The sequence below is a fragment of the Microcaecilia unicolor genome, chromosome 1 (assembly GCF_901765095.1).
Source record: "Microcaecilia unicolor chromosome 1, aMicUni1.1, whole genome shotgun sequence".
NCBI lineage: Eukaryota > Metazoa > Chordata > Amphibia > Gymnophiona > Siphonopidae > Microcaecilia > Microcaecilia unicolor.
The window spans coordinates 612167655-612182954 of record NC_044031.1 but is presented as its reverse complement, the minus strand read 5'-3'; the positions used below and the strand labels follow the sequence as shown (position 1 = coordinate 612182954).

Below are 15300 nucleotides of genomic sequence, written 5' to 3'. Positions count from 1 at the left end.
TGATTAAGTCCCAATGTGTCAGCTAACTACTGTTAAGGCAATTCTCTGGATGGGACCAGAATTGGTACAGTCTGGTCAAGAATTTTCAAATGATTTAACTTCCAAAATTGCCCTAGAATATAAAAAATCACTACATCTCTTCTCAGGAAATCTCATCTACCCCAACTTGACATTTCGTCCTTTAGATTGTAAGCTCTTCTGAGCAGGGACCGTCCTTATTCGTTAATTTGTACAGCACTGCGTAACCCTAGTAGCGCTCTAGAAATGTTAAGTAGTAGTAGTAGTAAGTCCCAAAGTGTCAGCTAACTACTGTTGTTAAGGGAATTCTCTGGATGGGACCAGAATTGGTACAGTCTGGTCAAGAATTTTCAAATGATTTAACTTCCAAAATTGCCCTAGAATATAAAAAAAAAACTTTCCTTGTTGTAATATAAATAAATCCAGATATTCCCAATAATTATATCAGTTTCAACAATGTAAAATGCACTTTAGAGCCTCAATACAATACAATGCAATGCAGCCTCCCTCTCTCTCAGAGTTTGGCAGGAAGAGAAAGAAAGAAAAGAGGTTTCACAGGGCAAAATTAATTAAGCACTAAGCATTAAATTAAAGAGAATATCAGGTATCTCACCTATAGCCAGAAAGTTGAGAAGTTTGCTTCAGGTACAGACAGAGAGGTCAGCACCTGAGCAAAGTTACAAATGGTTTGACCCCTATTCAGAGCTCAACCCTTACCTCCTGCGCCCCCCCCCCCCCTCACTCTCTCCTCAATCTCTGGCCGACTACTTCCGTGACAAGGTCCAGAAGATCAACCTCGAATTCACCACCAAACCTTCTCCTCCTCTTCATCCTATAACCCACTCTCTCAACCAACCTACCCAGGCCTCCTTTTCCTCTTTTCCTGCTATCACCGAAGAGGAAACCGCCCATCTCCTCTCCATCTCGAAATCCACCACCTTTTCCTCAGACCCCATCCCCACCAACCTACTTATCACCATCACTCCTACTATCACCCCCACCATCTGTCATATCCTCAACCTCTCTCTCTCCACTGCAACTGTCCCGGACACCTTCATGCTGTGGTCACACCACTCCTCAAAAAACCATCACTTGACCCTACCTGTCCCTCCAACTACCGCTCCATTTCCCTCCTACCCTTCCTCTCCAAGATACTTGAACGCGCCATCCACAGCCGCTGCATTGATTTTCTCTCCACTCATGCCATCCTCGATCCGCTTCAATCCGACTTTCGCCCCCTACACTCGACAGAAACGGCACTATCTAAGGTCTGCAATGACCTGTTCCTCGCCAAATCCAAAGGTCACTACTCCATCCTCATCCTCCTCGACCTATCCGCCGCTTTTGACACTGTCAATCACAACCTACTTCTTGACACACTGTCCTCCTTTGGGTTCCAGGGCTCTGTCCTCTCCTGGTTCTCCTCTTATCTCTCCCATCGTACCTTCGGAGTACACTCTCATGGTTTGTCCTCCTCCCCTATCCTGCTCTCTGTTGGAGTTCCTCAGGGATCTGTCCTTGGGCCCCTTCTTTTTTCAATCTACACCTCTTCCTTAGGCTCCCTGATCTCTCCTCATGGTTTCCACTATCATCTTTATGCTGACGACACCCAGCTTTATGTCTCCACACCAGAAATCACTGCGGAAACCCAGGCCAAGGTATCGGCCTGCTTATCCGACATTGCTGCCTGGATGTCCAACCGCCACCTGAAACTGAACATGGCCAAGACTGAACTTATTGTTTTCCCACCCAAACCCACTTCTCCTCTCCCTTCACTCTCTATCTCAGTTGATAACACCCTCATCGTCCCCGTCTCATCTGCCCGCAACCTCGGTGTCATCTTCGACTCCTCCCTCTCCTTCTCTGCGCATATCCAGCAGATAGCCAAGACCTGTCGCTTCTTCCTCTATAACATTAGCAAAATTCGCCCCTTCCTCTCCGAGCACACCACCCGAACTCTCATCCACTCTCTCATTACCTCTCGCCTTGACTACTGCAACCTACTCCTCACCGGCCTCCCACTTAGCCATCTAACCCCCCTTCAGTCCATTCAGAACTCTGCCGCACGTCTTATCTTCTGCCTTAACCGATATACTCATATCACCCCTCTCCTCAAGTCACTTCACTGGCTTCCGATCAGATACCGAATACAGTTCAAGCTTCTCCTACTCACCTACAAATGCACTCGATCTGCAGCCCCTCCTTACCTCTCTACCCTCATCTCCTCTTACGTCCCTACCCATAACCTCCGCTCTCAAGACAAATCCCTCCTTTCAGTACCCTTCTCCACCACCGCCAACTCTAGGCTTCGCCCTTTCTGCCTCGCCTCTCCCCATGCTTGGAACAAACTCCCTGAGCCCATACGCCGGGCCCCCTCTCTACCCATCTTCAAATCATTGCTCAAAGCCCACCTCTTCAATGTCGCCTTCGGCACCTAATCACTACATCTCTTCTCAGGAAATCTCATCTACCCCAACTTGACATTTCGTCCTTTAGATTGTAAGCTCTTCTGAGCAGGGACCGTCCTTATTCGTTAATTTGTACAGCACTGCGTAACCCTAGTAGCGCTCTAGAAATGTTAAGTAGTAGTAGTAGTAAGTCCCAAAGTGTCAGCTAACTACTGTTGTTAAGGCAATTCTCTGGATGGGACCAGAATTGGTACAGTCTGGTCAAGAATTTTCAAATGATTTAACTTCCAAAATTGCCCTAGAATATAAAAAAAAAACTTTCCTTGTTGTAATATAAATAAATCCAGATATTCCCAATAATTATATCAGTTTCAACAATGTAAAATGCACTTTAGAGCCTCAATACAATACAATGCAATGCAGCCTCCCTCTCTCTCAGAGCTTGGCAGGAAGAGAAAGAAAGAAAATAAGAGGTTTCACAGGGCAAAATTAATTAAGCACTAAGCATTAAATTAAAGAGAATATCAGGTATCTCACCTATAGCCAGAAAGTTGAGAAGTTTGGAATTTAAAAGGTCCGAATTTGTTTTACTTTGGAGGAGTTTGCTTCAGGTACAGACAGAGAGGTCAGCACCTGAGCAAAGTTACAAATGGTTTGACCCTTATTCAGAGCTCAACCCTTACCTCCTGCTGTGTAATGATTAAGTCCCAAAGTGTCAGCTAACTACTGTTGTTAAGGCAATTCTCTGGATGGGACCAGAATTGGTACAGTCTGGTCAAGAATTTTCAATTGATTTAACTTCCAAAATTGCCCTAGAATATAAAAAAAAACTTTCCTTGTTGTAATATAAATAAATCCAGATATTCCCAATAATTATATCAGTTTCAACAATGTAAAATGGAGTCAGGTGGGTAGAGAAAAGCTGGAAAAAAATTGGGGAGGTCGGAAGAGATATACGTGGGGGAGAGAGAGGGAATCTACCTTTCTTGGGGGGGAGGTCAAGGTGACAGGGGGCAGGGTGGGGTGTGACAGGGGTGGGGCAGTTGCTATTTTATGTCCTCTTTTTTTCTCAGGGCAAATATGGTAACCCTACTCAAACATCATCCTTTCTCTGGATCCCCTGTTCATTTTATTATCTAAGATTATTTTTAGATGTTTCATTCCTACTCCCCTTTCTTCTCTAGCTGATCTCATTCCTCAGTGTTTTTTTTTTTTGTTTACTTTTGTTTCTAATTATCGTACTTTGTGACATCTGCTTCACACTTCCCTCCCCCTCACCCTCTGCACAGACATTTCACTCTCTAGATCTCTCACATATATAAGCTTGCTCCCATCTGCTCTCACTCACTGGTCCTTTCCTCCCTCACACAGAAACCTGTCATCTTTCCTTTTCTTCTACCCCGTTCCTCCCTCATCCAATATCTTTTATTACTCCTATTCTCAGTTCTCCCTTTTCAATTTTTCCTCCCTTATTTTGCACACCATCATCTGTCCATCATATTTTTCCTCTGTCCTTTACCTTCTCTTTGCCCTGATTCCTCTCTCTTTTACCGTCCTTCTTCTCTCTGTCCTCCACCTCTCCCATCTACTCCTTTCTGTATCTCTTAGTGTTATTCTTTCAAATCAGCAATGCACCCTTCCAAACCTGAGCAGTGCCAGTCATGGGATGTAAGGTGTAGTGCTGCCACATAATTTCTGGGCACTGTTCGAGGCTTTTCTGCAATTTACTCCTTCCTGCCCACGGACAGCCCGACCTGCCAGCTCTTGCACAGAGCAGCGGAAGCAGCATGCTCCACAGCTTCACAGGTCCGACTTTGTTGAACAGGAAGTGAAGTGAAAGAAGTCAGGCCTACTACTACTACTACTATTTAGCATTTCTATAGCGCTACAAGGCATACGCAGCGCTGCACAAACATAGAAGAAAGACAGTCCCTGCTCAAAGAGCTTACAATCTAAAAGGCCTATGAAAAGAGATGCCGCGGAGCATGTTGCTTTAACTGTTCTGTGAGCGAGAGCTGGCTGTTCGGGCTGTCCGCGGGCAGGAAGGAGCAAATTGCAGAAAAGTCTTTTTTGGCAGGAACAGGCAAAAGGAATAAAAAGAGCCCTGAGTTTGGGGTGACAATGAGGTAGCAAGCAATATTTTGAGGGGGGGGGGCATTTACCCCTTCCTTAGCGACACTTATGGTCCTCAGAGCTTGCCACATGCACGTCTGCTCACAGCACCATCTTGACTCTCCGTTTCTTCACCATTTAATACCTGCACTGAAAGCCTTTCTGCATTGCTTGACCAGCAAAACCCACAATAAAACTATGTTAATCTCACAGTAATGCTTTCTGTATTGGCCCCTCAGACAGCTCAGTTTATTTTTGAGCCTTCGGTATAACTTAGTAAGATAATAGATGGTGACAGATAAACACCAGTATGGTCCATCCAGTCTGCCCAACAAGATAAACTCATTACATATGGTATGATGTGGTACATCATATGTATACCTGATCTTGATTTATCCTTGCCTTTTTAGGGCATAGACCATAGAAGTCTGCCCGGCACTGGCCATATTCTAAAATTTCTGAAGTTGTTGTCATAGTCCCTGAAAAGCTCCACTCCAGACCATCCAAATCCATTCAGCCTCGAACAGGGCACTGACCGTAGAAGTCTGCCTAGCACCGGCTTTCCTACCCAATCTCCCCTAAGCTTCTTTGGATCTTATTCTGCTGAACAGGATTCCTTTGTGTTTGTCCCACGCATTTTTGAATTCCATTACAGTTTTCATCTCTACTACCTTCCGTGGGAGGGCATTCCAGCTATCTATCACCCTTTCAGTGAAAAAATACTTCCCGACATTATTCCTGCGTTGGCCCCCTTTCAGCTTCAGTTCATACCCTCTAGTTCCACCACCTTCCTGTCTCTGGAAAAAGGTTTGCTTGCGGATTAATACCTTTCAAATATTTGAAAGTCTGTATCATATCACCTCTGTATCTCCTTTCCTCCAGTGTATACATGTTTAGGTCAGCAAGTCTTCCCTCTGTTGTTACGTAAATCCCCTACCATTTCCATCGCTTTTCTCTGAACCGCTTCAAGTCTTTTTACATCAGCAAGATAAGGCCTCCAAAACTGGACACAGTACTCCAAGTGAGGCCTCACCAACGACTTGTACAGGGGCATCAACACCACTTTTCTTCTGCTGGTTATACCTCTCTCTATCCAGCCTAGCATCCTTCTGGTCTATATTATCTCAGTTCTTTGCCCGGTGGAAAAGCAGTATATCAAACATTTTTAAACATTAAACATTTGATTGTAGAAGTTCACTATCTTTTCTTTCAGCGGTGCTCTAAAATAATGTATAAAATAGTGTATAAAATAATGAGTGGAATGGATCGGGTGGATGTGAAGCGACTGTTCACGCTATCCAAAAATACTAGGACTAGAGGGCATGAGTTGAAGCTACAGTGTGGTAAATTTAAAACGAATCGGAGAAAATTTTTCTTCACCCAACGTGTAATTAGACTCTGGAATTCATTGCCGGAGAACGTGGTACGGGCGGTTAGCTTGACGGAGTTTAAAAAGGGGTTAGATAGATTCCTAAAGGACAAGTCCATAGACCGCTATTAAATGGACTGGAAAAATTCCTCATTTTTAGGTATAACTTGTCTGGAATGTTTTTACGTTTGGGGAGCGTGCCAGGTGCCCTTGACCTGGATTGGCCACTGTCGGTGACAGGATGCTGGGCTAGATGGACCTTTGGTCTTTCCCAGTATGGCACTACTTATGTACTTATATTACTTTTTTCACCACCAAGGTAAGGCTTACTGGTTTCTAGTTTCCCACCTCTTCTCTGTCACCATTTTTGTGAGAAGGGATCCTAGAGAGGACCAGCATCTCATGTCCAGCATCTGCCTATGTTCCCTCCATGGGGCCAGCATCTCCTCAGAAAAGGAGCATAGGGAGATTCTGGCCCCAAGGAGGGGACATAGGGGGCTGGAAGTCAGATGCTGCCCTAGGAATGCAGGGTGGGAGAGACCCAGGGAGATGGAGGGAAGAGGCTGTACCTGGAAGGAGCATAGGGAGATGGAGGGGAGATGTTGATCTGGGGGAGTGGGGTATAGATGATCTGTATATTCTGGTTTTACTTTTTTTCTGTTTCTGTGATCTTGTGAGACCATGTTACGTCTCTTCTCTAGACATACAACTTTGCTTGTGAATGGTTTTAATGTCTATCCAATAACTGAATGAAAACAATATGTCAATATTACTGATGTTCAAGTAATCCCATAATAAAGTAATCCTGAAAAAGTAAATATTTATTTATGTATTGGTCAATATTAAGCTGGTGGCAGTCAGCTATTTTTTATGCACTGACCATCGCTGACTGAATTAGATCCAGATATTCAATACTAGGTCATGTCTGTGAACTGGCACTGAATATCCAGGTCTGATTGGACTGCTCCTGGCTGAACTAAGCATTACCAGTTGAAGCTCACCTGTTGAATGAAGTGCTTGCTGCTCGTTCAGCACAGGCAGGACTGTGCAGGAGACGTCTTTGGCTGGTGAAGCTTGGCATCCCCGCCACCAATGCAGCTTGATATCTCCAGTCATGAATGCAGAGGGGTCTGAGCCAAAGGTGAGGGGGCCCAGGCCCCTGAGGGCCCCCTTGTGACAATGCCACTAATCATCACAAACACAACCAACTACTGCCTTTTATATATTGGAAATAATCATGTTGTGTCTTTATTGTTTTTGTTGATTTAGGTTCCACTACTGCGTATATCAGCAAGGGGTGTTCTCCAATCTGCATTGCAACTAACCTCAACCTCGGGGTCATAGGCAGTGCAACGAACTGTTGTAATTCTTTCCTGTGTAACATCAGCAGTGCAACCAGCGTGAAAGTCAGCTACATGGCCATGGCCGTTTCTGCAGCTTTCCTCTGCATCCTGCTCCGAGCCAGGCTTTAACGTGACCAGAAACAGACTGTAATCACGTCCCTCAATAAACCAAATCTGTTCTAAAAGTCTCACTTATAGGGCATCTTTTACTAAGCAGCACTCATGTTTTTAGCGCGCGCTAAAATTGTGGACGCGCTAAACGTTAGAGACACCCATAGTAATGCATCGGCATCTCTAAAAAAAAACCTGAATCTTCATAGATGCTGTTTCTGTAAGAATTTTCAAACATTTGAGGTATCCCAAACCTTCCTGGTAGACTGGTATGCAGTTAAGTTTTCATGCACCGGTGGTGGGAGGCGGAGCTAGTGCTGAGCAGACTTCTACGGTCTGTGCCCTGAAAATGGCAGATACAAATCAAAGTCATGTATACACATAAAGTAGCACATATGAGTTTATCTTGTTGGGCAGACTGGATGGACCGTACAGGTCGTTCTCTGCCATCATCTACTATGTTACCACGTTACTATGATAGCCACACTGGATATGTGTGGGATAAATTTGCTTGCACTGAGTATCCAGTGAATGCAAGTTTATTTCATGAACATCCAATGTGAAAAGTTGACTTTCTGGAGGACAGCTTCTCAACCCTTTCCTGGAGGCACACCTTGCCAGTCAGGTTATCAGGATGACCATAATGAATATTCATGAGAGATAAAATGGGTCTCTACTATATACAAGTTTATCTCATGCATATTCATTGTGGTAATTTTGAAAACCCATCTGTTCCCCCAGGAGAGGGTTGAAAAGCTGTGGTCTGGAAGGTCTCCCAAACAGGTCTGGAAAGTCTTGCTATGAAGGAGTCCAACTAGTCTAATGTGATGTTCAGAGTTCATTTACGGTATGGCAGTCATTCTCAACCCTGTCCTGGAACACATCCAGGTAGCTTTTAATAATGTCTGTGGTAAAATATGTACAAATCTTCTAAAGATGTTTCCCCAAGCACATAGACTTGTTCGAGGGTCCTTCTGATGGCTGTCTAGAAGATTAGGGGAAAGTACTTGAGCAGGTACAATAAGGTCACTCAAGAAAGAAGGAAGGAGGCTAGGATAGAATATAAATAAAACTCCAATTTATTGGGCTCTCCCTAAATGTACAAATATAGACAGCAACGAGACTATGAAAACAGTGAGGTAAACAGTACATAAAAGCAAAGGTATCAAAACACTTGATGCCCACTGGAAACACCATGGCTGTTTTTGTGGTGAAATTTAGGCGTAGAGTTTAGCCAACACTGATTTTATAAACCACATATTTGTTGCATATTTCATGCTTTAGAGGGAGATTTCGCAGACCTGGTGCAAGACAAACATATTTTCCTTGCATATTTCTCTTATCAGTAGCAAGTATTAAACACTGTTAGACAAGCTAAATCTAATTTTCCTCCCCTGGGAAATACACATCTACCTTCTCACTTATGGGAAATGTGTACCAAACTCGTGCACCTGTGATAAGACAGGGTTTTTTTTAATATCTGTATGCTTTCTGATTGGCTACAATAGCTTGCACCTCCTGTATAGTAATTAGTGTATGTTCTTACTATTGGGACACTCTCTTAGGACATTTCACTGAGACTTTTGTTTAGGACTTTTGCTTGATACAGTTTGCTGAAACATCTTGTGTGCAGACACTGACGCCAAGACCTTTGCAGGGCCTTGTGACTTTGGAGCTAGTGTTTGTAATCTGCCTCTTCTCTAGTGTTCCCCTGGGCTGAGGAGAGAAAGTCCCTTCTGTTTCTGTGCCAGCTGCCTGTTAGCTTTACCAGATCCACTTGTTTATCTTCTAACTGCTCTGTGATTGTCATCTGATGAATGGCAGTTGTGCCAGATCCTCATGGTTACAGATTTATCCCCTGAAGATAATAAAGAGCCAAGTCCATAATTATATCTATTCTGGGGTGTCTGAGTGAGATTTGTTTGCTCCTTGCAGAAGAGTCACACAAAGAGCAGTCAGCTGAGTAGGCTGCTGGCCACAGTCCACTAATGGTGTAACACAATAGTTCAAGGCATTATACAATTCTTGGTCTCCTCTGAGATGTGCTGTCTCCACTACCCTCAAGCATCTTTTACTGTTCTTCACTGATTGGATTGATGTTACATACCTCTACTCCTGGTAAGTGCCTCTTTGGACTTCTAGAAGCCAATCTCCTCATAAGTCTCGATATTCAGTGTGAGTTAACTGGATAGAGCAGCTCCTACCTGGTTCACTCACACTGACTGGAGCAGGGGTGTAGCCAGAGGGAGGGGGGTCCAAGGTGAGGGGGCACATTTTAGCCCTCCCCCGGTGCCGCTGACCCCCCCCCCCCCCCCGGCGCCGCCACCACCACCACCTTTGACCCCCCCCTGCTGACAACCCTCTCGACCCCCTCCTCCGCCGTCGCCTTTGCTGGTGGGGGACCCCAATCCCCGCCAGCCGAGGTCCTCTTCTTTCTTCGTTCTGTTTCTGAGTCTGACCTGCACATTGTACGTGCAGGTCATCAGACTCAGAAACAGAACGAAGGAAGAAGAGGACCTCGGCTGGCAGGGGTTGGGGTCCCCCCCGCCAGCAAAGGTAGGCGGCGGTGGGAGGTGGGTTTGAGAGGGTTGTCAGCAGGGGGATCCAGGGCCAAATCTACGGGGGCCCAGGCCCCCGTGGTCCCACGTAGCTACGCCCCTGGTCTGGAGTGAATATCCATTCGCACTTAATTGCAGAATGCTGCTGAATATCTGAACAGACTGCCTTAGCACTATCCAAGTAGTAAATTAAAATACAATCTTGGGAATAATATAGAAAAACTAGTAAAAAAAAGCCCGTTTCTGCCTGAAATGAAACGGACGCTAGCAAGGGCTCCCCCTCCCTCCGTTGCTGTCTCCCGAGTCCCACGCGCTCCTTTCCTGTCCTCCAGGCTGTCCTCCCTCTCCTTTCCCACTCCCCTGTAACTCACCACTTTGTCCGGCATTCCGGTGGCAGACGGAGAGGGGTGAGTGGAGGGTGGGAGCGACGGCGATTGTGGCGGCGCCATTTGTGGAGGGGTGATTGGACTGGTCTTTGTGGTCACTGTAGGGTTCGTCGGTTGAAGCCATCTCTCTCTGGCCATGTCTCCGCCCTCGACGTCATAACATTAGACGTGAGGGTGGGGCTAGGAGACATGGGCAGAGACAGATGGCTTCGTTTGGGCACGTCCTCGGGTGGTTTTCTTTGGCAGTCTGCAGCAATTCATTCGAAGGGTACCTACTCCTCCCCGTTCGTTCTTTTTCATTTTTTTGTAATTGTTCCGCCCTCAACGTCATCACGTGTGACGCGAGGGCGGGGCACGGAGACATGGTCAGTGTTGTGGCTTCACCACTATGAACTTACGAACCGGTGTGTGAGTGCCTGCAGTGACGTCAGTGTCTTCAGAACGTTGAGGGTGAGTTTTATTATAGTAGATACTGGAGTAAATATATTACAAAAATATACATAAATACTCCAGATTAATATTGTAACAATATCAAAAATATTAACACAAATTGATACATATAATCTTACTCCTATCACATTCATACAGCTAACAGTCAAATATAATTTTTGCTGAAGATAATAATACAAGTACATAATGCAATAGATCTAAATCTACTTTAGAGTGAGGACACTGAAGGCATGGTTTGGATATCATCCCTCCATGATTTTATTTGCTTCTCCTGACGAAGATGTATGAAATGTGGTCTCGCATTGGGAAGCAGAGGAGCAATTGAACTATTTCTAACAGCGGGTTGTTGTGTCTCATCGCGACTGTTGCCTCATGCTCCATTCCACTATGGACTAGGTCCAAAACATTTTACCCTTTCATCGGTTCCTTGGGGATAATTCTATATCGATTACCTAAAGTTAGGCGCCAGGATGATGCATGCTAAAAGATGAATTTGATATATGACGCAAAAAAATCAGTGCTGAAAAATGAGCGTGCGCTTAAAGTTAGAAATGGCTTATAGAATAGCGCTTACACCTGGGAATTGTGCCTATCTTTAGGAGCATCCATTTGCAGCAGTTGAAACATGGTGCAAATGTTCATGCCTAAACTGGGCATGCAACCCTGTATTCTATAACAATATGTGTAAATGCAAGAATGCTCTCACTCCGCCCATGACACTCCCATTTCAGCACCCTTTTTTACTTGGGTATAAAATACAGGCAGGGATACCATGCCTAACTTTATGCACATAAATTCTAATTAAATCTAATTAATGCCAATGATTGCTTGTTAAAAAGCCAATTATTGATACTAATTAGCTCATTCAGTTAAATTGCATGTGCAAATTGGGCACATGCCCAACTTTGCAAGTGTAATTTTTGGTGACTTTTATAAAATTAGGGGGTACATGTGGATTCTATAATGGCAGTTGTGTGCACGATTGCCATTTTAAAATAGAGTGAAAGTCTGCATTTATGCACCTAATTTTTGGCGCAAGCACTTATGCTAGCTCTGGCTACTGTAAGTGCTCACACCTAACTCTGGGACCCTTTTACTAAACTGTGGTAGGGTTAATGCACTGATAGCATATGCCAAATTGACACTACCACCCAGGTAGCATGAGCACCCAGCAGTAATTTCAAAAGTTAGCGTGCGCTATATCCTGCAGTAGAAAATATTTTTCTAATTTCTACCACAGGGGCATTCCCAGTGGTAATCGGCAGTGTAGCCACATTAACGTGCGCTAACTGATTACCACATGAGTAGTGCGTGAGCCCTTACCACTGGGTCAGTGGGTGGTGGTAAGTGCTCAGGCAGTAAATAGCTATCTGTTACTTTTAATTTTAGCGCATGGACATTTACTGCCCCACTGAAAAAAGCTCTTTTTCCCAGCCGCAGTAAAAAATGACCTAGTGTGCCAAATTCACGTGTCCACTTTTTACTGCAGCTTAGTAAAAGGGCCCCTGTAGGCAGTTAGGTATGCTGGCTATAGACTACTAGCATTTATACACCTAACTACCCTGACCTCATGTCCTTCCCAGGTCCATGCCCCCTTGCACTGCAGTCCCACGCCCTCGGTTCTGTCGACAGCCCCCCTCCGTTCGCCACCGGGCCCCCTGCATTCAAACCACAGCGCCTCGCCTCCGTGTGAAAGCGCAGTGGCAGATCGCCTCCCTTCGGGCCTTCCCTCCCTGTGTCCCGCCCTCGTCTGATGTAACTGCCTGTTTCCGCGAGGGCAGGACACAGGGAGGGAAGGCCCCAAGGGAGGCGATCTGCCACTGTGCTTTCACACGGAGGTGAGGCGCTGTGGTTTGAATACAGGGGGTTCGGTGGCGAACGGAGGGGGCTGTCGACAGAACCGAGGGCGTGGGACTGCAGTGCCGGGCCCCCCTTGGAGGCTCGGGCCCAGGGAATTTTGTCCCCCTCTGCCCCCCTCTCTGCGGCCCTGCCAATTATAGCCAATAATTGGTTGTTAATGTCAACTAGCATCTAATTATTGAATTAAATTATGTGCACTACTGACATTATGCTATAAATTGCATGCATCCAAGGTTATAAAATTATGTCTGGATATGATATTTATCCTATCATATCCCAATAATTATAGAAATATCCATGAAAAATATCTATATCTACATCTATATTAGTTCCTCTATCTATATTGGTGTAATTGAAAGCTCAAATTAAAAAAAAGGAAGCAAAATATACCAAACACTAGAAATAGAAAGCCCTGTTAATAATTAAACTTGTGTTAAGCGCTGGCTCCAATTAACTAAAAATGAATTGGAGAAAAAAGGACTTCAGACAAAAACAGGATACTGGGTCTGACCCAGTATGACTACTCTTATGTTCTTATGTAGTGACAACAAGGTTGCACAGAAAGTTACCCAAAGTGAAGTAATACTCCAGCAGCAGTGAATACAGGTTGTCTAGACTAGAGAAGTTTTTCCTTTTTATTTTATTAAGATAGTAGGTACCTGGAGAGAATCAAGAGACCAGTTTGCAATGTAAGAGCAACATCACCTGGCCAACCAGAGGAAATCATGAACTTATCTACCTGAATCACACGTATTTGACACTGATTCTTTACAGAACTCTGATAATCAAATATCAGCTGTAACATCAAAATGCTTCAGAACACTATGGAAACTGAGAAGGAAAAGGACTACTTTCCCAGAAAATCATTCTGGATAATGGTACAAGCGACAATAGTATCATAACTAGACTACTGCAATGCGGCATACGTAGGATGTAAGGAAAACACACTAAAATCACTACAAACCATCCAAAACATAGCAGTGAAACTTATATTCAAAAAGTCGAAATACACTGGCTACCAATCAAGGCTATACTACTCTTCAAAGCTAGCACCCTCATCTTGAAAGTACGATTTGGAATGGCACCCGAATACTTGCAAGACATGATCAAATTATCACTAATTAAAATAATTAGGAAGGTGGTGGAGTACTGATCAATTTCACCAACTAGACAATATCTCTCACCAAATGCAAATATCAGTACAACATTGCACAATTAAATATAATAACAAACAGGAAAAAGCCTCAGTTGACCCCTGCTAGTTCAAGTTCACATAGCAATTAGGGGTTACAGTGTCTATCTGTCTTATCATCGGCTTAGAAAACTTCTTTGTATACTTTATTAAGGCAAAAGACATCAAAATGCTCACTGCAAATCACTTTGAAAAATAGCACTACTTAGCTGAAAATTCTTCTAACCACCACAATAGTCAGACGGTGGCCAGCGTTTCATTCTGTGTCAGGGACTTGTGGTCATTAATCAGCAGGAGCATTTTTGAAATGTTTGCTCCTGCTGATTAATGACCACAAGTCCCTGGAGCAGAGAACAAAACACTGGCCACTGTTGGGTTAGTGTGGTAGTTAGAAAAATATTAAGCTAAGTACTGCTATTTTTGAAAGTGATTTAAGTATACAAAGAGGTTTTTATGCCAATGAAAGACAATGTAATCCCTAATTGTTATGTGAATACGAACTAGTAGGGGTCAACTGAGGCTTTTTCCTCTTTGTTATTATATTAAATTATGCATTGTTATACTGCTATTTGCATTTGATGAGAGATATTGTCTAGTTTGTGGAATGATCGAATTATCTCCAAGAAATGCAAGCCCAGAAACCAGCAGCTACCTGCTGCTCCACCTACCCAACTGCAGGAACATAACAGGGATCCAAATGGTAGAACTCAATACCAAAAGCCACAAGAAGCACCACTAACTACCTCCAGTTCAGGAAAGAACTGAAAACATACCTCTTCAAAAAATTTTATAGCTAATTACACAGGTCACAAAGGACCTTGTCAAGTCACAACTGTAAAACGCTACTACAATTTCAATGTAAACTGTAAGCCACTTTGAACTGAAACTTGTTTTTGGATAACGGTGGGATACGAGAATGCATAAATAAACTGCACCTGGTGTTCCATGTGGACCACAATTTTATTATAGAAGTCTGTTTTGAGGTTCTTTTAGACACCTATGCTTTTTTATAAAATATAGCACAAAACCTGCTGAAATTACACCTACAATTCTGCCACATAAATTTACTCTAGTTCAGGAGTAGATGTAAATGTGCACTCATAAAATGCTTATGTAAGGGTGTATTATATAACTTATGCACGTTAGAGGCTATTTGAACTTCGGTGCCAAATCTGACCTGAAATCCACATTCAGCCTTGTTTCGGTTTCGGCTGAAACAACAGGTGCATTTTTGGCTGAAATTGAATCTTTTTCTTTTGTCCAGTGGCTGTCCTCCTCCCCCCCCCCCCCAAAAGCTCCCTCCTGGACCCACCTGTAGGCTGCTGCTGCCACCATCCCCTGGGCCCACCCATAGGCCGCCACTACCTCCACTTCCAGCTCCCAGGCCTACCTTATCAGCTTGGTGGAGTGTTGGGGCAGGAGCAATCCCCTGTCACTCCTGCTCATCTCACGTCCACAGTCAAAATGGCTGTCATGACTTTCAGTGGCACTCT

At 44.2% G+C, this 15300-nt stretch overlaps 1 protein-coding gene across 1 annotated transcript in view; it reads left to right on the top strand.

Moving 5' to 3' along the window:
• Positions 1–7441, top strand: part of LOC115480808 (lymphocyte antigen 6E-like) — a 60209-nt gene extending 52768 nt beyond the window's left edge. The window contains exon 3 of the mRNA XM_030219731.1: positions 7177–7441. Coding sequence (XP_030075591.1) covers positions 7177–7379 — 203 coding nt within the window. The 3' untranslated portion in view covers positions 7380–7441. The remainder of the gene's footprint in view (positions 1–7176) is intronic.
• The last annotated feature ends 7859 nt before the right edge of the window (positions 7442–15300 follow it).